General features: G+C 38.5%; 2 protein-coding genes across 4 annotated transcripts in view; both read left to right on the top strand.

Moving 5' to 3' along the window:
- LOC110390755 (putative N-acetylated-alpha-linked acidic dipeptidase) lies at positions 1-24,125 on the top strand. Of its 3 annotated transcripts, XM_021382225.1 has the most exons (19): positions 1-195; positions 1,894-2,002; positions 4,341-4,527; positions 5,321-5,422; positions 8,035-8,160; positions 9,141-9,327; positions 10,154-10,247; positions 10,908-11,006; positions 11,740-11,825; positions 13,287-13,406; positions 14,770-14,852; positions 15,124-15,187; positions 15,734-15,801; positions 17,058-17,149; positions 17,942-18,032; positions 18,816-19,080; positions 19,195-19,276; positions 21,256-21,348; positions 22,361-24,125. In XM_021382225.1, exons 1-19 carry the CDS (start codon positions 78-80, stop codon positions 22,548-22,550), a joined length of 2,256 nt encoding a protein of 751 aa, XP_021237900.1. In that variant the 5' UTR covers positions 1-77; the 3' UTR covers positions 22,551-24,125. The 3 variants fall into 3 exon arrangements, 2 of the variants coding, with proteins under 2 accessions (XP_021237900.1, XP_021237912.1); XR_002433836.1 differs by lacking the exon at positions 22,361-24,125 and having other exon boundaries at positions 18,986-19,080; positions 21,256-21,314; XM_021382237.1 differs by lacking the exons at positions 1-195; positions 1,894-2,002; positions 4,341-4,527; positions 5,321-5,422 and adding an exon at positions 5,434-6,361.
- The window catches only part of LOC110390764 (N-acetylated-alpha-linked acidic dipeptidase 2-like), a 45,295-nt gene continuing 42,328 nt past the window's right edge, over positions 22,594-25,560 (top strand). Inside the window, exon 1 of the mRNA XM_021382261.1 lies at positions 22,594-22,718. The gene's annotated coding sequence lies outside the window, so the exon portion shown is untranslated. The remainder of the gene's footprint in view (positions 22,719-25,560) is intronic.

Here is a 25,560-nt window from a genome sequence, read left to right as displayed (position 1 = left end):
CCCTCCCGCCCGCCCCCACGGCGGCGGCACTTCGGCCAGCGGGCCGGGAGCGGTGCTGCTCGGAGCGGCCGGCGGCGATGTGGACGTCGCTCGGCGCCGTTACGGAGCCCACCGGCTCTAGGGCAGCGAGCGGCCGCTTCTGGGCCGTCAGCCTGGGGGCAGCGGTTGGGCTCTTCCTCCTCGGGTTCCTCATCGGTACAGTGCGGACTTCACCCCTCCACGGAGCGGAGCCGGGCTGAGCGGCGGCCGGGTGTGGGGGAGGGGAGCGGGCAGGAGTTGGGGGGAAATGCTCTGTAACTGAATGCCCCATCGCTCACTCTGCCCAATCAGGTGGGCCTGCAGGTTGCTGGCAGAAAGCTTTTCCCCTCCCTTACTGCCTTTTCGTCCGCCGATGGATCAGGATCGGGGATAGGGGGAGGAGGGGGAAGAAAACGAAAGAAAACAAAAGAGCGACTTGTACTTTGAAATGGCTTTTGGTATATACTCGAGGATCCTGAATGGGCATCGACTGAGTTACCCTGATGTAGAAAAAGCCTTGTGCAGTGCAGCCTGTGGCCCGCTCTCTGCTCCCCACCCTTCCTCTGATTTGCCTCTATCTGTGTAACTGCTGCTGCACTGCACTCTGCATGTGGAGTCCTCAGTGCAGGAAGGACATGGACCATCAGTGCCTCCAGGGAAGGGCCACAAAAATCATCCGAGGGATGGAACACCTCCCCTGTGAGGACAGGCTGAGAGAGCTGGGGCTGTTCGGCTTGGAGTCCAAGAGGAAGCTGCGTGGTGACCTGAGAGCGGCCTTTCAGTATCTAAAGGGGAGCTGTGAGAAAGAAGGAGACAGACTCTGCAGCAAAGTCTGTGCTGATAGGACAAGGGGAAATGGTTTCAAACTAAAAGCTATGAGATATAAATTGGAAATAAGAAAGGTTTTTTACCGTAGGGGTAGTGAAGCCCTGGGACAGGTTGCCCAGAGAGATGGTGGATGCTCCATCCCTGGAAACACTCAAGGTCAGGCTGGACGGGGCTCTGAGCACCTGATCTAGCTGTGGGTGTCCCTGTTTACTGCAGGGGAGTTGGGCTAGATTGCGTTTAAAAGTCCCTTCCAACTCAGATTCTATGATTCTATGTTCTGTCTCTGACTTAAAAATAAAAACAGATGTCAGAAACTCTAGCCAGGTGTTCCTCTCATCACTTATTCTGATAATGCCTGTATTGTAAGGGAAGGTTTCCAGAATAAGAACCAGAGAGAGAGAAAATAGTTACATCTGTTCCTTACAAAGGGTCTGTTTCTTTAGCTGCTATCTTTCTGAAATGACTGATGTTCTGATGCTCAGAGAAGATTGGAGTCCTCAACATCTCTTCATTTGGAGAAGGTTCAGGGGAGACCTTGTCGCTCTCTACAACTCTCTGAATGGAGGTTGTAGCGAAGTGGGGGTCAGCCTCTTCTCCCAGGTGACAATGGTAGGATGAGAGGGAATGGCCTTAAGTTGTGGCAAGGGAGGTTCACGTTGGATATCAGGAATAGTTTCTTCTCAGAAAGACTGGTGAGCTGTTAGAACAGGCTGTCCTGGGAAGTGATGGAGTCATCATCCCTGGAGGTGTTCAAGAACCGTGGAGATGTGACACTGAGGGTCATGGTCAGTGGCCATGGTGGGGATAGGTCGATGGTTAGACTAAATGACCTTAGTGGTCTTTTCCAACCTTGATGATTCTGTGATGTAATGATCTAGAGTAAAATGACTGCAATTAATATAGTATTGTATTCCCCTCAATATCTGCCAAGCTAACATGTTCTCATGTGGCTGTTTGACTGTGCTATGATAAAAAATAGTGATAAAATAACATAGTGAAAATCTTGTGGTGATACTGAAGAAAAACATGTTTTGGTGTGTTATATAGGCTGGTTTGCAAAACCTGTAGAAGAGAAGACACCTTTGAGACCTCATGTGGAGATGAAGGCAGCATTTATGGCTGAAATGAAAGCGGAAAACATCAAGCATTTTCTTTTGTAAGCAATGTATAGGGTTATATGTCAAACAAAAAAAAAAAAAATGAGGAATCAGCCCAAGGATGCCACTAAGCAGGTCATAGTGTGTAGGTTCTTGGCCATAGGTTTTAACTAATGTTTCCCAGTAAGCTGAGAGAGATAGAACAGTCCGTCTTGACTCCTCTCATTCTTGTTTGTGTTGAAAACACTCGGAGTCATTGTCAGTAAACTCAATACTTAAAAGTAATTAAGAGCTGGCCAAATTCTTGCTCAGCAGTTGGTGAATACTTGTACAATCACAGAAGTTCACTCCTTCTCTTATAAGGCCTATTTAGTCAACAGCAATGTTGACCTTATACTGGTTTTTTTAATGGAAAAAGCGTTTATTTGAAATTAGGTTGTATGAATGGACCAGGTCAGGACAGATTCAGTAGAAAATAGTGGAGTACTTAAACATAAAAGAGAAAAAAATCATACCAGTATTTGAGCTTGCATTTCTTCCCATAGCTTAGACCTTTATATTTTTTTTGCTTTTCTCCCAAGTTTATGACCACATTTGTGTTATTTGGCAGCATTCTGTCATGTTCTCACTTTCTTGAAGAAAGACAGATTCCCAAGCTCTCCCTCTCCGCACAGTGAACAGCTAGAACAGTTATCTTTAAAGCTATAAAGACATTTTTTAGCCCATGTTTTTTTCCCACAAGAATTTATACATCTCATCTACTTTCTAGTAATTAAATTATGTGGTTTCAGCATTATTCTGGTTCTTTTCTACTCCTACAAGCAAAGCTGCTAACTTTTGTACCTGAAAATTCCAATGATAAAAGATGGCACTACAGATCTTTAACATCTATTGTAGTTGAATTACTGTGGTTAATTTCTTAATTTCTTAAAGCTTAGAAGCTTTGCTACTAGGAAGCTGATGCATTATTAATCATGTGTTTTAGGGACCTTGTAAACAGATTGTATACTAGGAAGGTGTGATATTTGTTAAAATAATATATGTATTCAAGCCAGGAGTCATAGTTTATTGCTAGAAATTGACTTTCTATGTAAAGAAAATATTAACATACCAGTGCTTTTAGAAGGAGACAGTAGTTTTGGATTTGCCTTTAACTCCCAGCCTGATTAAATAGCAGGAAGTTATACCTTAGTACAAAACCTAATTACTAAAAAAAAAAAACAACATTGTACCACGTTTACTGACATGCCCCCAGTTCTGTGGTGGAATACAAGTACTTAATCACTACTCAGAACTACCAGTACAGACAGTCAACAGGTTAGAACAGGAAACAAAGGAAAACAAAGTACTGTTAAATAGGAATCTAATACAGGAGAATGTTATTGCATAACTTAAAATGTAATCAAATCCAAAAAATGGTGCCTTGGGTGTACGAGGAACGTCTAGTGCAGTGTTGATAGAAGCTGCTGACGTTATCAGAAGAACATGGCTCTCTACAAAAATCAGAAGTATATAGCTCGTTCAAAGTACTTTGCTGTTTTTGGTAATACTCACTGGAACTTAAGAAGTAAAATTTTCACCAACCTTGTACCTCATTCTTATCCAAGGTCTCATTTCCTTCACTAACACCACTTGGTGTGACATCTGTTCATGTGGCATGCTGATGGCATGGTCATATGACAGAATGAGGACATAATGATGGTAATCTCATTCAGTGGAAACTTCTTTAGATCGTTTCACCACTGGGTTTTCTGAATGAGCTGGCCAAATTTAATTTTCAGCCAGTGAGTTACTCACCATTCCTGCAGTCATATGCTGTTTGTTGTTCAGTGTTCATGTCTCTTAAGTCACAAGCTGCTGAGTTTTACTGTTTGTAAGCTGCTGTGAACTCACGCTCTTATTTGCCAGCAAAACATGCTCAGAGTCAACTTTTAGATAAATCAGTATTTGTGCTAAAATTGATTAAAACAGTGGGATCTGAGAAGACTACCCAGCTAATTAAATGTAGGAATCACAGTAATTATGCACATTTCTAAACTGAATACGTAGAAGTAATTATACTCAATTATTTTACTGCTTTACAAGGAAGGCCAGTCTCATTATGCAGAGAAATGCCTGGCCCTAGGTTGCCCAGAAGACAAGGAATAAAGCAAGAACAAGACCGCACGGCTGATTTTGTGCCATTCTTGCTAGGCCACACTGCTAACAAGATGTTAACACCTATGACAAACTGAAACCCTTTGCCTCAAGTTATATGTAAGGCAGACAAAAGTATAAACGCAGAAGAATCTTGGCCTTGATTGTACATCTAGTCATATCTAAGGGATTTATGTTCAGCTAGGTTAAGATTATGTGCTGCGATGCCTGATCCTGACCAATTGCTTCTGTTTCTTCTAGCAATTTTACACAGCGTCCTCACCTAGCAGGAACAAAGGAGAATCTCCGTCTGGCACAGCAGGTTCAAGCTGAGTGGAAGGAGTTTGGTTTGGATTCTGTTCAGTTGGTTCATTATGATGTCTTGCTCTCTTACCCTGATGAAAATAAACCCAACTACATCTCAATTATTGATGAGCATGGAAATGAGGTACTGAAAACACCTGTTTTTGCAAACAGGGCAAAAAACCAGCATTAAACACTGGGAGGGAAAGCTATCTTCTGATCTGTTCACAATGTGGCACCTGATCCAAAGCTTGTGGAAATCACTGGTTCCCATTTGCTTTATTTCTTTCTTAATTTAGATATTTGTTTCTTCATTTTTATGCTAGGAGTACTAATAACTACCCTGTTTCGCTCAGTGTACTTACAGACATGGATGAAAGGAAAATTATGTAGTAGAGATGCTTTATGTAATTCAGTTGCTTTAAAATGGTTTTGTTACTTAGGAAGAGGAAATCAACCGTGGTCAGCATCATTACTGGTATTGAGACATTTTACGGCATTGGTGATTGTGCTAAATTCAGTTCCTTGAAGATTACAGAGATTTTGCCTCAAGATATACTGACATAAATAAAATCAGTTCATTACAGAGTAGTTCTACTGCTCATAGAAGATCCAGGGATGGGCAGAATGCAAACATTTTTTTTTTATTATTGTGATCTAGCCTTCTCTTACTTGCTGTATTGAGAGCTCTTTAAAGGCGCCTATGTTCACATAAACAGGATTCTGTGCAAAGAGTGTCAGTGAGACTTCCAAGATCACACACTGAACTTGCATACAAGAAGTGATGCCCACTGCTTATTGAGGTGTTGATCACATCTCATTTTGAGTTATAAAACTAGAGTTCTTTAAATGTAAACGTGTGTGAAATGTGCTTGCACAAACAGTATTTATTTTTTGTATTTCCTGGTTTACCTGTTTTGTTTCTTCTTTCCCACTAGATATTCAACACTTCGTTGTCAGAGCCGCCTCCTCCAGGCTATGAGGCAGTGAGAGATGTGGTGCCACCCTACAGTGCATTTTCAGCCCAAGGAATGCCTGAGGTAAAATAGTAGAATAGTAAAAGAGACAGAGACAGAGATAGAAACAGAAATAAAGGAAGATAAGGACACTGTAGCATAGTGTAGCATAAAGTAGAATGGAATAGTATGGAATTGAGTAATGTGAAATTCCTGGGTCTTAGGCTGTTTGTTCAGAACCTAACATGCTACCAGTAGGAAAGATGAGCTAGCCCTGATGTTTTTGGGAGTTTTACAATGGAGCAATGTTGAAACTGAACTGTCATACATACCTGTTGATTTTTTTTCTCTAGTTTGACTTAAAATTGAATTGTTCTGCATTTTCCTAAACATGTGAAAATCTTAAATTTTATCCACTTCTTTAACTTCTCCAGGTATTCTGTGAATATTCACCATTCTTTTCCATCTTGGTGAACAAATAAGACTTATATAAGTAGTGAAATAAACAGCCTAATTTTCAAAACACTGTTTTCCATAGACTCTCACACAGGTGTAGCTGTGCCATGTACCATAGCTATTGCACATGGCTAGTACTAGCATGTATCTTTTCTCTCTCACACAGATGCCACCAGCTGACAAACTGTCTGCTATAAAGCTGGCATGTGTAACATTCTATGATCATTAATTGTTTCGATAAATAATTTGTAAGAACAGGAAATACTTTTTTGCTTGCAGTATCTTTCCTGTCTGTACATAGAATAACGTAGGTGGGGAGGGCCCTCTGGAGGTCATCTCATCCAAGCCACGCTGTAAAGTTGGAGCTGACTTTGGAATCTGCTAGCAGTATTAAATTCATATACTTTGTGAAGTTTGTTAATAAGCTGTGCAAGTCCAGGAAGCAGAAGATATCCTGTATTCATACTCAGAGGAAGCTGGAGAGCCAGGCAGATAGCCTGTCTCCTAGGATATGAGAGCTACGAGTGTTTCAAGAATTGCAGTGGGAAGTTTGGAACGTAATGTAAGGTAAAATTCATAGATTCTGACTTCCTATTTTAATATCCCCAAAGAAAGACAGATTCTAACTTCACTGTTTTATTTGCTTTCGAGGGAGCTACAGTAAGTGATAGGATATAGGAAATAACAATAAAAACAACTTTTAAAAGATGTAGCTGCCTTCTTTAGAAAATGATTTTATTTGAATTAAATAGGAGAACATTGTTTCTGAAAGAAACAATACCTAAAGGACAGATTGTCTTTTCAAAATACATTGCTTATGTTTCCCTTAATGCATAATACTTTGACAAAAGCTCCAGATACCTAGCTGGTGCCGTTAGCCGCAGGATTCTTCAGTGAGCAGTTGTCTGCAGCTCTGCTGCAAATAGCATAGGAGGGAGCATGTATGTAGCTCAGCAGTGGGAATGTTCCCTGGGTTCTCGGCTCATCTGAGTTTTCCCAGATCTTTATACATTCCTTATGTTAAAAGCCATTTTATTAAAAACAGAACTAAGCTGTGGAAAGAGAGGTTTGGAACCTGCCAGGTGGATTCGTCAGTCTTAGGCTCATGAATTTGGCAAACAATTCCTGCATAAAGCTCTAAGTTCAGTGAAGGGAGAAGGCTGTCAAGAACCTGCATGCCAGGGTAACTGTAGTCTCAAGAGTAGGATGCCTTCCTGGGAAGTGGGAGAAATGGATCAAAGTTCTTCGTGTTGAGAGAGGCCAGGAACTCAGCTTTCATATTTTAGGGGTGAGAGCTCTAATCAGGGAGTTGTGGAGGTACAGTTATGCACTGCTAGCACCATTACTGTTTCCTGCTGCTGCTCCTTAAAAATTAGTGGTAGTGACTGTATTTTGAAGGTTATATACTGCCAGAGTGGGATGATAGCTTCTTGTCTGTTAGAGTGAAACCTTGCAGAGATTTAGAAATAGCTGCCACTCATTTCTGGTTCTCAGTAGATCTATAGACCTTGGCCTGAGATACAATATATTTTTCTTCTTTGTGGTGTATTTAAACTAGATCCCAATAAACAGAAGGAAGAAGTTAAGTTTTGAGCAGAAGCTTCTTTTCATAGAAATATTTAGTAGAAAACCTACGCAGTGGTGATGTGAAGTCACATTCTTGCATACAGTAATGTTGGTTTGGAACATTAGCATCATAAATAGCAGGAAAAGCTTATTCATTTTTGAAGTTAAATTGAAGATCTATCTGGAAGTGTGTGGTCATACAGAGACATGCACTTTGAGAGGAGTTATCTGTCACTTAAGCTTAGCTGTCTGAAATGGCAAGTATCTACCTTAAACTTGTCTTTGAGTCTCATTATATGCATTTATTCTAAAGAGGCATCTCCAGAGGGCAACATGTTTCTTCCTAAGATTGGTTTGAGATACTTCCACCTGTCCAAGACTGGCTGTCTACAGCTTAAGCAGACTATGAAGAGGAGAAAAGGCAGTGCTCTGACCGTTTACTCTCAGTTTCTAAATCATCTTACGTTCTCTACAGAGGCTGAGGTCAGGCAGCTTTTTATGATATCAGTTGAAATTCATGAGAAATCACTTACAAACCTAATTGTCTCATTATCAGAGAAGAATTCATACAAGAGCCAGTCCTGAAGCTTATTGTCCTCAGCCTATTGTCTTGCTAGATCCCATCCTCCTTCCGTTATGCTCTTTGACATTCAAATTCTACTTCCTTCTATCAGGGTGAGTTAGTGTATGTCAATTATGGCCGTACCGAGGACTTCTTTAAGCTAGAACGTGAAATGGGAATTAACTGTACAGGAAAGATTGTTATTGCCAGATATGGGAAGATCTTCAGAGGAAATAAGGTAATGACTTTGGATAAAAATGTTATTTATGCCATCCTTTAATTGATTTAAAGAGACTGAAACTCTTATCTAAAGTCTCCTCAAGCTTGTAGTTAATTGAGTTTTTTATAGAGGTGCGTTCAAAGAAGATTATTTAATAGATCTAAAATATGTACTTGATATGTATATAATACATCTAAAGCATAGAAGTAAGTTGAAAAATGTTACATATTTTAAAATGTATCTGCTTCCTATAAATTGTTCCAAAATGTAACTAACAAGCTCCAGTAATATACTCCAACTGTGAAGTAGTCTCTTCTTCCCGAATTGTTCAGCTGTGCCTTAACATAATTTGAGAAGGGCTGTTTTTTGAATTTCTCAGTTACCTCAGAGTGTCAAATGCTGAATATCCTCATTGGAATGCCAGGACTTATTATACAGCCTTGAGTAATCTTCTGCAAGCTTTAAGTGGATAACTCACTGGTTTACATGTATGCTCTTTTCACCAGTGAGAAGTGACATGTGGCTCTTAACTCTAGGTCAGATAATACTGTCACTGAATTTTCATAGGCTACCACTCTTAAAGATACTATCTGAGTGGAAAAGACTTAAATATTAAAGAAGGTTTTGCTCTCTGTAAATCATTTATTAAAATGAAATACACATCGATATTAGACATAACCAGAGGGAGGGGCAATTGCCCTTTAGTTTGGAAGTGACATGCCCTCATTGACACAAAGGGATGATATGTTCACTCTTAAGGTAGTGTTTCTAACTACTGTTTATATTGGTGTGCTAGTCTCCTATTTAATACAAAACCCACTATCTGTGTATCTATATGATCTTTATGATACGAGACAAGTATGGGACCTTTATTTAGCTAAAGCAGTGTGAAAGGTTCCAAGTTATAATCACTGTAATTTATAATACTTACTTTTGCCCCTTGAATGCTTATGTCAAACTATAAAGGTCTGGATAGGAACCAGAGATGTGCTTTTCAGGTGAAGAATGCTGAACTGGCAGGTGCCATGGGAATTATTCTCTACTCAGACCCTGCTGACTACTGTGCTCCAGGAGTAGATCCTTATCCAAATGGCTGGAACCTTCCAGGTGGGGGAGCTCAGCGTGGAAATGTATTAAACCTGAATGGTGCGGGAGACCCTCTGACACCGGGCTACCCTGCAAAAGGTGAGGTGTCTGTTCAGTGGACCATCACACGCTTCCTAAAATAATGCTGAAAGTTACCATGGAACTAGACCTTTGTATGTTTTCAGTACAGTTACAAAAAAGAAAGCTAGAGTCAGTGATCTTACACATTTTGTCAGACTGTCCCTCTGCTGCCATCTGTCACTGGGTAACAAAATGTAATAGGTTATTGGTGGGAAGGTTCAGCCTCTACTGCCATCCCACCAACATCTGCTTCTGACATCATGGGCCAACGTAAGAAAGTAGGAGGCATTGCTTTCGGAGCAGCCATTGTAGATGACTCCCTGTCTGCCTCCCTCAATAAGGGTCACTGTGAATGCTGCATTAAGGACAAAATTCCATTCTATTCCATACCTACTGAAAAAAATGGCTTCCAAATGTTTATGTTTGTCCACACTGTGAAAATTTAGATTCTGGTTTGTAGAAAAAACTGTAATTTGTATTTGAATTGTGTCTTGTCTTGAGCAAAACCTAGACCTCACTTTTTTTGTGAAAACAGCAAAACAGAATATTCATTAGTCTAGTGTGTAAGACTGTATCTGAATCTCTGGCAAATGCCCAGCTCAGTGTTCCAAACATTAGGCTATGGGCTCACACATAACTGTAGATGCTGTGGGAGAATACTTTTTAGTGTTGTTTTGAAAATGTGCTGATGGAGCATAAATAGAGAAGTCACCAAGGAAGTGTCAGCCCAACTTATAGAGAAGTGAAGTGATTTTCTTTGAGTCCTATGTTAAGACTGTGCTGTGAAATGTACAGGTTCCTTCTGAGACGTGTAAATACAGAAATACTTGTCTTTTCCTTTCAGAATACACCTACCGACTAGACAAAGCCAGTGGTGTAGGTCTCCCAAAAATCCCAGTTCATCCCATTGGCTATCATGATGCTGAGTCATTACTGCGGTAAGTATTTAGGAGACATGAGGAATGTGACAGGCTCCAAGCTGTCTAGGTGATGGTATTAAAATTCATAATTATGTTAACAAAACATACACATTGAAAAAACTAAGATGCAATAGAGTTGGCAGATGCAGCATTGCCCTTGCATATTCAACTTGGAACAAGAAAAGATGACTTGGACGTATCATATTTGTTCAGTTTTAGACATCTTAAAAGCAGTATGTCTATGCCACCATATTAAATGGTGCCCAGAGACAGGCACTGAAAGACAATTGCCTGCACTGTTAAACTGTTAGAATGGTCCAAATAACACTCTCCTGAATGAACTGCAAATGGAGTTCAAGACAGTAGAAAGTTCCAAGGACCATTTACAAGAAACAGTTTACATGCAAAACTCTTGGAAGCAAAGACTTTTCCATCCCGAACTGTCACCAATGCTAGGGAACAATTCTTCGTGTTAATATACCAGTATTAATGTAGCAAAAAATGTAGTTAGTCACCTGTGAAACCTGATGGTACAAAATGTTTAAGATAGTGACCATCTCTGCGGTCTCTGTTTATATGATACAGAGCACAATGTGGTTTCTGGTTCCTTGTTTGTGTTCGGTGCTATTGCAATATGATTCTAATAATGATGATACTACATATTTCTTTTCATAATAGTAACATGGGAGGATCTGCACCACCGCATAGTAGCTGGAAGGGAAATTTGAATGTGTCTTACAATGTTGGTCCTGGTTTCACAACAAGTTATTCTACAAGGTAAGTTCTGTTTCATAAGGAAAATGTATTTGAGATTGGGGAAAAAAGAGGTAGAGCAATAAAATTTGAGTAAAGGTACAGTAGTTGGGGTTATATGCATTGTTCCTTTGATTCTGACCATTTCCTGGGCTGAATGGCTCTCTGTGCAAAGCTTCAGTAGACTGACATCTATTGGCTGGATATGACTGAATTGTTTTAGTTTCAAGCTGATCTTGAACCAAGTTCATTTGACAATCATCTAGGCACCTTTGAGAATGAGCTGTTGCACCTCCATCTGTGTTGTGGATAAGTAGAGTCTCTGTGACACAGCTCAGTTCATCGAGCTTTTTGATGTCTGAGGTGGCACATCAGTGCAAACACACTGACTGTGCTGAAGTCTGCTCTAAATTACACCGACTTCTACATGATTAGAACTATTTACTTTTTTAATATTAGATGGTTTCCATTTTTTTTTTCACTCTCCCAAACTTAAAAATTAGCTGTTGGAGAAAAAAAAAACTTTGTTTTTGGAGCTCTGAGACTATCCATATAAATCCTACTGAAATCATTAACACAAGTGTAAGTAAAAAAAACCCCTACCTTGAAGTATTTTAAGATTTACTTTGATTTATTGGGGTAAATTCAGCCCTGACCCTTTCATTACAGTTTATTCTGTATACTTGTTAAAAGTGTTGATGCTTTGTTATCTAATCTGGCTGATTTTTTTCTTTGGATTTTCTTCCCAATACACCAGAAAGGTAAAAATGCACATTCATAGCAACAACAAAGTAACAAGAATTTACAATGTGATTGGTACCATCAGAGGCACAGTGGAACCAGGTAAAGTCATTTGTCTTCAGTGGACTAGTTAGAAAGGGGAAATGAGGAAGATAGTTCTCTCTGGAATACTGCCCTATGTGACACTTGGTGCTGAAATATTTACTGCATCAGATTTCATACAGTTAAGAGTATAAGTGCTGAGTTCCGAAGGGGAAGTCATACACTGGACAGAAATATTTGTATCAAGCAAGTAGTTTTGCAATGGAAGGAATACTCTTAAGTGGATATTTTTCCCTACTGATGAGGGAACAGTATTGTCAGTTGTATGAGTTCAAAACCAAATGGACATGGTTCAAAAAAAAAATGGAATGGATTTTCTATTCCATCTGAAGACATCGTTTCCTCCACTGTTACCTTATTGTCTGTTTTATAGTTTCCTGTAGCCGGTGTGATCTTTACACTATGAAAAAGCAGATGTAGAGACATTCCTAGAATGATACAATCATTTAATCTGTAACTGCAGCACTTCCCTGTTGTCTGAAACACAACTGCTAACCATATTATAGTATCACAGGTATCTAGTCTGACTTTGATCGTATTAATCACATTTGTATCACTTTGAACACCTTTTTATGATTGCCTATATATATATATACTCACAGAGATACATACTTCAATGCTGGGAGTCAGCACGCTGTACGAAAATAAACACGCTGTTGTAAAATGTGGAAAGATGCATCTATTTACAGAGGCAAACCACAGTATTTCTAGTAGTAGAAGTAATGCTATGAAATTTAGGAGATTTTATGTCTTATGGGATTGAATTGTTTGACAAAATTTTTAGTGCTGGCTGAAAATGCAGAAAAATGCCTAGATATTAAAAATATCTTTTACCCTTACATTAAGTATGATATAAACTAGTAAGCTTTGTTGCCTGACATATACTTGCGAAACTAGAAATAAGTTCCACTTATGCTGTGTCCAATTCCAGGTTCCTCAGCTCAAAAATGACAGGGATCTTCTAGAAAGGGTCCAGTGGAGGGCCACAAAGATGATTAGGGATCTGGAACATCTCCCTGCGACTGTTCAGTCTGGAGAAGAGAAGGCTGAGGGTGGATCTCATCACTGTTCATAAATATCTAAAGCATTGGAGTCAAGTTGATGGGGGCAGGCTCTTTTTGTTGGCATGCAGCAATAGAAGAAGGGGCAATGGGCAGAAACTGAAACACAGGAAGTTCCGTATAAACACAAGGAAGAACTTTATTGCGAGAATGATGGAGCACTGGAACAGGCTACTCAGAAAAGTTGTGAAGTCTCCTTCTATGGAGATATTCAATACCTATCTGGATGCAACTTGTGCAACCTGTACTGTAGGAAACCTGCTTTAGCAGGGGAGTTGTACTCTATGATCTCTAAAGGTCCCTTCCAACCACTACAACTCCGTGATTCTGTGTGTAATTAACAAAAATGTGGCAGGAAAAAAAAAAGTTTTTTTCTAAGTAAACCTCCATATTTCTCTAGATAGATACGTCATCCTGGGAGGCCACCGTGACTCATGGGTATTTGGTGGCATTGATCCTCAGAGTGGTGCAGCTGTGGTTCATGAGATTGTGAGGAGCTTTGGAAAACTGAAAAAGGAAGGTAATTGTCATGAAAAAATAAAGCACACTAAAACCGCTGTTTTCAGCAGTGTCCATTGATATCTCTGGGATTTAAGCATGTGCTTAAACTTAGATATCTATCTCTCTGATCTCTCAAAGAAGGACATTGCTCTGCAGCTGTTAGTTAATCACACTTTCAATCTTGATATCTCTGTATTGCATCTATTCAAGAGAAAACATACCTGAAGAAAAAAGTCAAAGCAGAAGTTATGAGAAGGGTAATAAAATAAATAAGACATTCAGATAAAGTTGATTGCTGTTTATTTGATGTTGATCATATTGGATGTTTGAGTGATCCTATAAAATTCACACTGTGGTGAACTGACCAATACTTCAGCAGGGCAACATTGAAAGTCTTCTGATCGCTTGACTGGCTTGGAGTCAGACCCAAATATGACTAAAATCTGTGTAATGCAAAGAATGGGCTGTGCAAACATAGTAGAAGGTAATTATTTTAAAAATACCTCTTGCCTAGTTACATTATAATAGGAGAACAATATTAAATGTACCAAATTTCCGTTGTTGTCAGAGGAAGTGCTGTCACCCTCCTTGATATCCCATGGAAAGAAGCTCTCATAACTCAAGTAGTGTGCTATAGGATCTTTCTTTGCCTAGCCACAGCATTATAAACCTATTAGCATTCCATTTTCTCCTCATTCCCTTGCAGTTATTGAATATGAGGGGACACTCTCTTTGCCATGCAAGTTTAAAATTAAAAAAAAGACTAGTTGTAAGGGAGCAAAAGATTGAAAGATTCCAGCATCCTCAAACTTTGTGCAAAGATACAAAGGCAAGGCAATAGAGCCTGCTGCATTCAGCCTGGGTTTGAGTGAACTGCAGAACTTCAAGTGAAATGTCTTTGTTTTGAAGATTATCTAGGTATTGAAATCTGATGAGTCAAAGAAATTCAGTAATAGATATGATAGCTTTCCATTCTAGGTATTGAAATCTGATCAGTCAAAGAAATTCAGTAATAGATATGATAGCTTTCCAAGCACAACTTTCTGTTAAAGTAGAATCGATTTATAATGGGCACTAAGTTGAAATTAACAGAAAAAAAAGCTGTCTTTCAAGAATTTTTGCACAGACACATTCTTTCTTCTTGTTCAGTTTTAAATTTCAGAAAATTTTGTTGAGAGGAGAAAAAGTATACATTTTTGGCATGATATTAAAGTGGAAATGAGATTGCTAAAAATTAATAAAACATTATTAGATTAGATTAGTAAGGAAGTTGTGTTGAAAGTTCCTCTTTATCCACAAATCAGGATAAAAGATGAACACTTCAAAAATGACATGAGCAGTTTTTATTTTGGTAATACACTTGTTATGGTCTTTTATTGCAGGATGGAGGCCACGGAGAACAGTGATATTTGCAAGCTGGGATGCAGAGGAATTTGGCTTGTTAGGATCGACGGAGTGGGCTGAGGTAAACTGATCTTGCTACGAGACAAATTTTCACAATGGCAGATCTTCAAGAAATCCATATAAGAAAGCAACACTTCCTCTCTCCATTGCTCTCTCTCTGTGTTGCATACACACACAAACGTGAACGCTCAGTTTTCCTCACAGAGAACCCAAGAATACGTGACTCAGTGCAGCAGATTATATGACTTACCTGAAACAGCTGTTACTTCTGCCGTCGAAAGAATTTGTTCTGAGGAAAAAAGTTTATCAACCTTTTCTTTCTCTTCTCTTAGGAAAATGCCAAACTATTGCAAGCACGAGGAGTGGCTTATATCAATGCAGACTCCTCCATTGAAGGTATATTGTTTTGACTTGCATTTTATAGGAATAGTGATGGTATATATGGGTAACTGGGAGGCAGTTTGACTTGGAGATCTATGAAAACCTCAAAATGATAATGTTGAGTTAATTCTAACAGTGGGTGTGGAAGGAAATACTGACCCAGAATTGTCAAATATCCTTGAGATATTCCATTCCTGTTGCTTCAGGGAAGAAGTGCCTTACACCAGCTACATTATTTGGGGAGTCATGGTGAGCAACGAGTGCTGAGCTTCTGTCAGCAGTTCTATAGCAACTCAGTGGGGTCAACATCTCCTCTCATAATGTTTGTAGTCAACATAAGGGTATAAGAAAAGCTCTTATGGTTATTCAAAAGTTAGTCTATAATTCATCCTAACAAATGCATTGACTAGGTCAGTGGAGGAGAACCCTTCTACAGGAAGAATCAGCTTGTTCCTTGTAGAGTGTGTAATTTTCTAGTCTTTCTTATTAACTAATAGTGGCACCAGGCTTCAGTTGAGTAGAACTTGCTTCTTCATGCAAATATTTTTTTCTGTTTTTCAGGAAACTACACGCTAAGAGTGGATTGCACACCACTGATGTACAGACTGGTGTACAATGTGACCAAAGAGGTAACATTGCTTTAAATTTTTAGCCACAGCATTCACTGCTCATTTATTGGATGCAGCTTAGTGTATAAAATATGGTGTCATGTTGCTTTCTTTTGTACCAAAGTAAAGGAAGTATAGCAACTCACTGTAGTTGTTTTCTGGCAATTGAAATAGAAAATTTAACTCTGTTAAAATTAGGTGCCCAGTTAAAGATATTTCTGTCTGGAAGTGTGGAAGAGCTGACCACCTGCAGTTCCCATGGTAACTTGTGCTGAATGTGAGTGTTCAGAACTGCCAGAAAATCAGGTCATTAGAACCTCACTTTGGACATTAGAGCCATCATTAAAATGTTGACCTAAATACCAGTAAGCATAGTTGCATAACCCATCCTTGATCTGGAAAGCAGCAACAAAGGCTGATTAATGCACATTACTACACCCTGTTGGTAGCTGGTGTCTGAAAAGAACAGTGATCAGGAAAGAGGTTCTGTAACCCTATCCAAAATTAATCTGTGGCAAAAAATGTTAACGCATTTCTTTAGTTAGCTCCATGGCCATATAGCCAAGCATATTTTATTTTGATTGCTATCATTGAATAATTCTTAGAAATATAGTAAAACAAGAATAGATAGTAAAAATATTTAATAGAGTAAAAGCAGTGAAACCTCAGCTGCCCATCAATAAAAAGAAAGATGAAAAACATTCAGTGTTTGTTGCGCTCAGTAGTCTGGGAAGTAGTCTGAAAATAGTAATAGGAGCGAACCAATAATGACTTGTATTCCTCTGTAACAGTAATGATGGAAGCACTCAGTGCTGTGCTCTTTGTCCTTCTAAGGTCACAACTGCTTCCATGGAAATCCTTTTTTTGAACTAAAACAAGGAAAAAACAATTTTAAATTAAACCAAGACAGAATTGTTTGAAATTTCCTGCCAAACTGAAACAAGTTTTTTTCCAATATTTCTTTTGTGTTTAATATTTAAATTATATGACTGAACATCTCATTAAAAATATCAGAAAGTAAATATTGACATGAAATGTTTTGCTTTCCTTGTATTTTCTTCCATCTAACGTCACTTATTTTTAGCAAATAAAATATTCCTTTGAAATATGTGCATTTAAAAGGTTGAACTGGAAATGCAGAAAGGGTGATGGATTAATACTTCTGTTTATTCATTGTCCTAAGCCATAGGCTTTAAGTGATGGCAAGTTTTAATTTTGTTGATTGGTAATATTTAAAACTGTACCTTTTGTCTTTTTTTACAATATATATTTTCTAGATACCAAGTCCTGATGAAGGGTTTGAAGGAAAATCTCTTTATGAGAGCTGGTATAAAAAAAATCCATCAACAGAATACAAAGAGGTCCCCAGGTTAGTGACAAAAGAAAATGAAGACTATGCCAGAACTTACTGCAGCTTGTTGATGTGGGTTTTAAAGAAATACCCACTTGAAAAACTGAGCACTTGAATGAAACAATGTGATTTTCAGCAGATACAGATTTCAGAGTTTGATTGCAGCTGATATTGTACAACACTTATATGAACTTGGCCTTGTAGCATCAGCAGAAGGTTCTGTGTGTTAGAAGTAAAGTGTTGGTGTAGTTGATAGAGATGCAGACATATAAAGTTAGTATGGAAAAGCCAGTGGCAGGAGTGCTAAAGGGTAGCACAATGGCATTCCCTTGCGCTTGCTTCCAGTCTCCTGGCAGGCCTCTGAATTTCAGTGGCTATGGAGCACACCAAGCAGGAATTTGCAACGCTGTCCTTCAAAATTTACTGAATTAAGAAACTGATTCTCTTATGTGAAGCCATGCTAGTACTGTGTTTTCTCTCAGTTGAGAGAATGGAAATAATGAAAGTTCAGCAGGAAGAGCATATTTGGGTCTTCTCAGTTATTAAAGACAGTGAGTTAAATTTTCGCCTTGAATGTTTGATTTCTCTGCAGTGGCTCTGTCCTCCTGAGAATACAGTTATTGGAAAGAGGTGAATACAGTGCAGGGCTTTCAGGGAATTCGTGGTGTATTGACAGAAAGAGCATGCTAGGGAAAGACTGTGTAGTAACTGTAGCTGGAGAATAAATAGCTATCTCAGTACTTGGAAACAAGCTAGAAAATGTATTTTGAGTATTGTCACTCAAGGCATTTTCTTCTTTCTTGTTAAAAGAATAAATAAACTGGGTTCTGGCAATGACTTCGAGGTCTTTTTTCAACGTCTTGGCATCGCTTCAGGCAGAGCACGTTACAGTAAAAACTGGGTAAGTCTGCATCTTAGTAATTATATCTCCCTTGAAACTGCCTGAATGATAACTATAAGTGAGCCATTCACAGTGGCAGCTTTTTGGAGTAGTTCAGTTTAGTGAGTCAGAGTGGAGTCCCGGTTCATAACTAGAACTCTATATGCTACTCCACTACAAATATTTAATGAACAGGAATTGTCAACTTGGTGTCAATCAGACAAGAGAAGAGGACTTTTATTCAGAGTAAGTGGATGTACTCAAAATTACCTATGGATCAGGAAGGGTTCTGTGTTTATGATGTCTTTTAAATGAATTGTGATGGCTTACGAAGCTTTGATTTAAAAAAATGATTCATATTTTGTGAAGAATATAGGTTTGAGTCTGGCACATGGTATGAGACCAACTGAGAAGTGTTCAAGAAACAATCAATTAAATTTAGTCTTTTCCTGTGAAAAAGTACGGCCAAAGACGTAAGCAGAAATAACTATTGAGATTCAAAGAAAGTAAGGGCAACTTAACATTAATTTAGACAACTAGAAGTTGTGTCTGCTCTTGGCTGTCTTCTTTAGGCCTGATACCAGGTCAGTGGAGAGAGCATCTCCAAGTAACCATTTTGTCACAGGCTGATGTCTAAGAGCTCCACCACTGAGCAAGTCTTCCCATTTGACTGTCCATAGTGGCCACAGAGTAGTAGTGTGACGTGAACACTTGACTATGCCTTAAATCCCGCAGCCGAGGTTTTCTAACAAAGTATCCGTAGCTGACTTGAATAATTAATTTGTTTGATTTTGTTTGTTTCAGAATGTAGAAAAATATAGCAGCTATCCAGTTTACCACAGTGTGTATGAAACCTATGAAATTGTGGAAAGATTTTATGATCCCACTTTCAAGAATCATCTGACAGTAGCTCAGGTACGGGGAGGGCTGGTGTTTGAATTGGCCAACTCTGTTCTGCTTCCTTTTGACTGTAGAGATTATGCATCAGCAGTGAGCAACTATGCTCACATCATCTACAATATGTCAAGGAATCATGAGGAAGAACTGGCAACATACAATGTATCCTTTGGTAGGTACAATCCTTCATTTCTCTGTTGATACTAGTGTTGCCTTATTTTAATTTTTAAGCCTTCTGATTCCTTCAGAATTTGAAGTTAAAATGCTTCCTTTCTGCTCCCTCCAGATGCTCTCTTTTCAGCTGTGAAGAATTTTACAGAAGTTGCTGATAGCTTTCACAACAGACTGCAACAAATAGATATCAATGAGTAAGTTTAACTGTTTTTTCTTCCAGCCAAATCTTTGTCGTCCTCTGGGCTCAGAGGGCGTTGTCTTCGCTTGCATTTAGTCCCCTGAATAACCATGGTGACAAATGGCTGACAGTCATTTGAAGTCCTTATGGGCTCTTGTCTTTAAGGATCTGATTATTCTAAGAATCAAAATATAGAAGTGTTGAACTAGTGGACTTCAGAGACACTCACAGAGCCTGGGAGTCGAGCCATTTTAGCTTTGAAACATGTCCAAGCTAATGAGTGTCGGTTCTGCTCAGGGGCAATAGTTGGATGGTGCATGGTTGTAACTAGACTGTTGGGTAGGATGAGCAGAGCCAGCACAGGTGTGTCACTTCTTCTGAGTACAAATATCCTAGGATTTTGTTACTGGGTTATCGGTAAAGAACAAATGTTGTTTTTGCCAGCCACTATAGTTTTCAAGACACCAGTACCACTTAATGAAAAAAAAAAACTGTATCATGATTGTAGTTATGGCAAGCTCTTTGACAAGCTTTCCAAAAATGGTGTGGCACCTATGCCATTATTTACACTTGACGTGATTTTTAATTTTTTTTTGTAGGTCATTCTAACAAGAAACTATACTTTCTTTTATGTATATGTGGACTATGTTACATTTCATGGGAAGAATCTAGTTTAGCCAGAGGCTTGCCCTTAAGGAGTACTAAGAATAAAAGCCATATTTTTAATTGTGGCAACTTTCAAGAGAAATAAAGTTACAATTATTTATGATGTAAAATATTAGCTTTATGACATATATATGATATTTTTATGGGCTTCCTATCTCTAGAGTGTTTACATTGCATCATGTTATTGGAAAAAGGCTAATTTGCATAAGCAGAAAAATTGACTTTTAAGCTGGAATATAATTCGTTTTGTTTTATGCTCCATTTACAAATCATAACTTCCCTCCCTACTCTGTCAGATCTCTTCTGCCTTAGTTATTTTGATTTTGTAACTCCAGTCAGTGATCAAGATTACGTATTTGATCTAACATGTAAATTTCAATGTATTTGTTTTCCCGAATCACTAAAATGTGTTAGTAAATATAGTTGAAGTTTCAAAATAAATATAGAAGAAAACACTTTACCATTAATCTTTGTGACTCAATCACGTCTTGATGAATTCTTCAGCAGAGTTGCAAATGAGAAAGTTCAGTCCAAAATGATTTTACTGATGATTGACCTAAATCTAAACATTAATTTAGCCAACCAGATTCAGTTTACATCTATATCAGTGTAAACTTGAAACAATTTCATTGACAGTTGTAGAATTACTGCACGCTTGTAGTGATATAAATTTTACCACTTTTTCGTGGTGAGTGGTTTTGAAGCTTTACAGCAAGTTACTTTGGATGTGAACTATCAAACCCACATGTAGTCAGCATATTCTTCTTCACAGTTCTTCTATTTGTTAAGCATCAGTAGTACGCCCAGAGCTATTCAAAGTACACAGAAACAGATGGTCTCTGCTCCAGGGAATTTGCAGTCTGCTATCAGAAAAACAAAATTCTTGGATGACTCAAAAGACAGTTCTAATGTTCCTGTTTCTCAGATGTGATTTTACTGTAGCAATTTGGTGCTGGCTGGCTTTGTGGAAAATAGGGTCTTCCATAAAAGAAGATAATGGTCTATCTAAGCATCCTAAGGAAGAGGAAATATGGGAATAAAATACAACATGAAAGAAAATACCTGAAAGTCTGTCTTCTTTGACAGTATTCCTTGGCCTGTAGAACTGAAAAGACTTTCAGGTTATAAACCAGACTGTCTCACGGTGTAGAACAGCATAGTTTGCTTGTGCAGGTTAGTTGTTATGGTCTGTCTTCTGTGGGCTACGCTTGAAGTTCAACATCCTGGATCTACTGTCCTTCATATATCCAGAGCTGTATACATCATGGCATGGAATGAGAATAGGCAAAACACTGTAGCTGATATATTTTTTTGTTGATTTCTCTTTAGCCTGCTTGCTGTCAGATCATTAAATGATCAACTCATGCTTCTAGAAAGGGCTTTCATCGATCCGCTTGGATTACCTGGAAGGCCATTCTATAGGTAAGAAAGGGTTATTTTTCACTTTCTACCTGGAATACTATATGGTAATTTCTTCGTGATTTATGGATCTCTAAATGAAATTGTAATGACTTCACTGAACAAAGTAAAAGTAGATTAAATAGAACAAATAAGATTGAAAGGGAAAACTGTGCTAGGAAAAACTTCACTAAGAGACTGTACAGAGTGAGACTCTTGCTGTAAGCGTATTCAAATCAGTAAATCCGATTCCATTGATCTCATTGTGCTTCTAACCAGATCAAAAAGTTTGGCTCTGGTCCCAATACAAATTCTCTGATACAGGATCTTGAGGAAGCTGTGATTTGGATGTGACATAGGGTATACTTGAAACATCTAAATTTTGACCCATGGTAGCAGAAGAGGCATGCTAGCAAATACATTATAGAGGGCAGCACTCCAACCGCAGTGAATTCAGTAGTTCTCTCTTCCAGTTCAAGAAATAAATTTTATTTGAGAGGCAGAATAGTCAAATCAAGCTTAGTTTTTTTGTCCTTCTACTACTCTGTATTCCGAATAGTAATCTTTCCAATAAAAAGTAACTGTAGAAGCAGAATGAAAGATCTACAATCCTATCTCTCATGACTTCTGATTAAAAATGTCTCGAGAACAGCCTGTTGTTAGAACATCAACTTTCCTGCCTCAAAGCATGCCTGTATCTGTCAAAGATTGTGAGATTGTGTATATCTGTGAGAAAAGATGCTGGCTCTTTTTTTTTTTTAAATCTTTCCCTTTCTTCTGAAATCAGAGAAAGGTAAATGCTTCCGTCAATTTTATCTCAAGACTTCGTAGTTACAAAGTTGTTGAATTTGCATGGAATAATGTAGCTCATTTAATTTTCTTTCTTCATAGTCTGTAGGCATTGTTGCTGCAATGACAATATTTATTTACACCTTCAGTGTCAAGAATTTGACAAAGAATGTAGAAACATCAGATTTATTCAGAAGAAAAAGAAATATTTTCCTAATGCAAAATATTTTTTTTCCCTTAACTACAGACATGTTATCTTTGCTCCAAGCAGCCATAACAAGTATGCAGGAGAATCATTCCCAGGGATCTATGATGCCATGTTTGACATTAAAAACAAAGCTGATCAAGATGAAGCCTGGGAAGAAGTTAAGAGGCAGATTTCCATTGCAGCCTTCACTGTACAGGCAGCAGCAGGAACACTGAAAGAAGTAGCATAAATAACAACATTATCATCAACGAAGACTATGTATGACAGTGTGCAGAAGCCTCAAAACCAGAACATTTGAAAACACTAAGACAATTATTAGAAATGCCACAAAACGCAAACAACCTTGTTCTTTGCAATTAATATAACCAAGTGGAATGCATTTAGCAGTGATAACAAGGTAATAATGTATTTCATTTCACAAGCTCAGGCTTTAGATGGATTCTGAAGTGAGAGTCTACGTAAAAAAAAATATTTTCTCTGCTTCATGTTTTAAGAGTCTCTAACTTCTGGATTTATATTCAGAGCTCAGAATTCTGCTTTCTTGATTAATTTTTTAACTTTATATTTTTTATCTTTGAGTTGCATATTTGTACTCCATGATAGTCTTTTCACTTTCCTTTTGCATGAAGATTCACATATGAAGATGGGAAAACTGTCACATACAGTGTGAGGAATGTATTATGATCATAACAGATTTTGGGCTGCCATCCCAAAATACTCATCCATGATGTCCTTTTCTTCACATGCTAAGTCTGTCAGCTGTTTGCAAATAGATTTAATCAAGACGCTTTCTAGTCACAGGAGTGAAAATTAGGTGATATATCTTGTCAGAAAGAGAACGATCTGATTTTGGCATGCAGCTTACTCTTACACCAAACTGCTAGAAGGGACAACTGAAATCAGTTGGAGAAGACTCAGAAAACCCGGTCAATTCATCTGACAGTCTGCCACTCCAGAAATTAATAAGCTCTTTGATGGCAAATACTTCTGTGAAATTTGATTTGCCATTTCGTCTGAGATCTCCACCATTTCTTAGAAGATTCATCTGTCATCTAGTGGATTTCAGTGTCATGAAAGATTTTTTATTTTCCATAACAATTAATTTATTCATAAGAAATTCTACTTTTCACATTAAAACCCTTTAGGTAAGTTACTATTGTTAAGTCATTTTACTTGGCAGTTAGTCTCTCTCAAAATAATTCAGTTTATCAGGTAATGGGAAGTGCTCTTGCAAACACAGTTATTACCCAGTTATTTACACATTTTTGTGGAATTGATTAAAGCTGGAATAAGAGCATGGAGACATATGTTCTCCCAAATCTAGTTGTGTGGATGGGAGGCATTGCTGTCTTTGTTTTCTCACTGCTGTCTGCTCCACTGCTCCTTTTGTCAGTGAAGCAATGAATTGTGATGTTCTATGGTCCACTTCTGGCAAAATTAGTGAGGTTAGTTTAGATCATCAGTTAAGTTAACCTCTAGGATTTTGTATTTGAAGATCTCTTCCAACTGAACTTTTCGCTTCACTTCGCTTCTGTTTTATTCCATTCTATTCTGGATTATGTGTTACAACGAATGAGCAAAAAATGAAAGAACAGTTTTGTGTGCACTGAGAAATCGTGTTTTGCATTACTCATTTACTAGGAGGACACAAAGAAGCAAGGGTCACATGTGACATTTATGAATGAAGTCAAGACAACTGGCATGTGCCAGCAAATGAAAGCATTCAGTTCCTATCAGCCAAGTGGCAGAAGAGTGGTTAAATAAATAATAAATAAGCCTTCTAAGCCCTGTCTGTTAATATGTTCTTGCGGACTTCGTAACTTTACTGACAAACATTTCCAGTCCATTGATTCTTACAGCTCAAAAAACAGCCCAAACCAGCCACATGCACAAGGAGATGTGTGCTATGAACTGGTCTATTAAGACACACCATGCGACGCCAGATAGAGGAGCAGATACTTTTTAAGCATCTGTACTCTGTTTGATCTGTTGGTGTAGCTCAGGTGTACAGCTCTTAGCCAAGTCAAGCCCTAAGTGTGGAATCCATTCCTATACAAGAAGTCAGGGAGTGGTTGATGTGAAAATTCCCCTTCACTGATGGAGAACTTCAGGCTACGTTGAATCATAGAATGCTTTGGGTTGAAGTGGAACCCCAAAGGTCATCTAGTCCAACCCCACTGTTGTGGGCAGTGACACCTTCCACTAGATCGGGCTGCCCACGGCTCCCTTCCAGCTTGGCCTTCCAAGGATGGGGCATCCGTAGCCTCTCTGGGCAACCTGTTCTGGTGCCTCACCACCCTCATAGTAAAGGATTCCTTTCTTATATCTAATCTAAAAAGCATAAGTCTTTTTTGTTGGACTTCTACGGTGAGTTGAACTTTAAATGCTACCAACTGCTGTTGACCAGATTAACCATTTTGACTCAAGCTTTGATATTAATCCACAGTAACTGGCCAAGAAGGACTATTGAGTTAATTTTTAAAAGTTGGTTGTAAATAGGAATAAAAAAGAAAATTGACTGAACATGTTAAATTTACAGTTAGTATACTGATTGTGTAACATGGGCAAGTTGTTCATGTAAGTGCAGATGTTTTCAGCTAGAGATGACCAACAGAGGAATTGTTTACTATAACCAACCTTCAGAGCTTTTGTTCTCTTAATATGCTGTAATGACTACTTGGAAGAACTAACATTCTACTTCCAGGCAGCTCCTTGCCAACATTCAATTGGTTTTGATGGTTGCAGCGGACAAACTCATTACGTCATTGATTTATATACAGCAGCAGATGACTTAAATAGAAGACAAGAGTTTTTAAAGTGTTTAGTAAGCAGAGGGAGGAACCTAGCTGGCACTATTAAGAGAAACAAAAAAAAAATGGTATTTTTTTAAAGAAAGTGCATCTTATCACATGTCATAAAACTGAATGCTGCCAAGGTTTTCCAAAAAGCTCCATATGATCATACTGTGCTCTGTACATCAAATGAAATGAATGTTGGAAAAGTAGAACCTATACTTGTACTAAAATTAATCCTTGATGCCAATGTTGTTTTGGCTGCTAAGTCTGTTGACCTGGCAACATCATTTCTGAATTGGGGTGCTATCACCACAGATCTTACTTCAAGCGTTAGCTGGGCTGAGACAGAGCAGTCACTGGTAGTCAAGATCTTTGAGATGGGAGCTGTACTCATCTCTCTGTATGTAAGCTGCTTGAAGTTTGCAGCTGGACCGCAGACAATAG

Source organism: Numida meleagris, chromosome 1 (assembly GCF_002078875.1).
Source record: "Numida meleagris isolate 19003 breed g44 Domestic line chromosome 1, NumMel1.0, whole genome shotgun sequence".
NCBI lineage: Eukaryota > Metazoa > Chordata > Aves > Galliformes > Numididae > Numida > Numida meleagris.
This window is presented reverse-complemented; position numbering and strand designations above follow the sequence as displayed.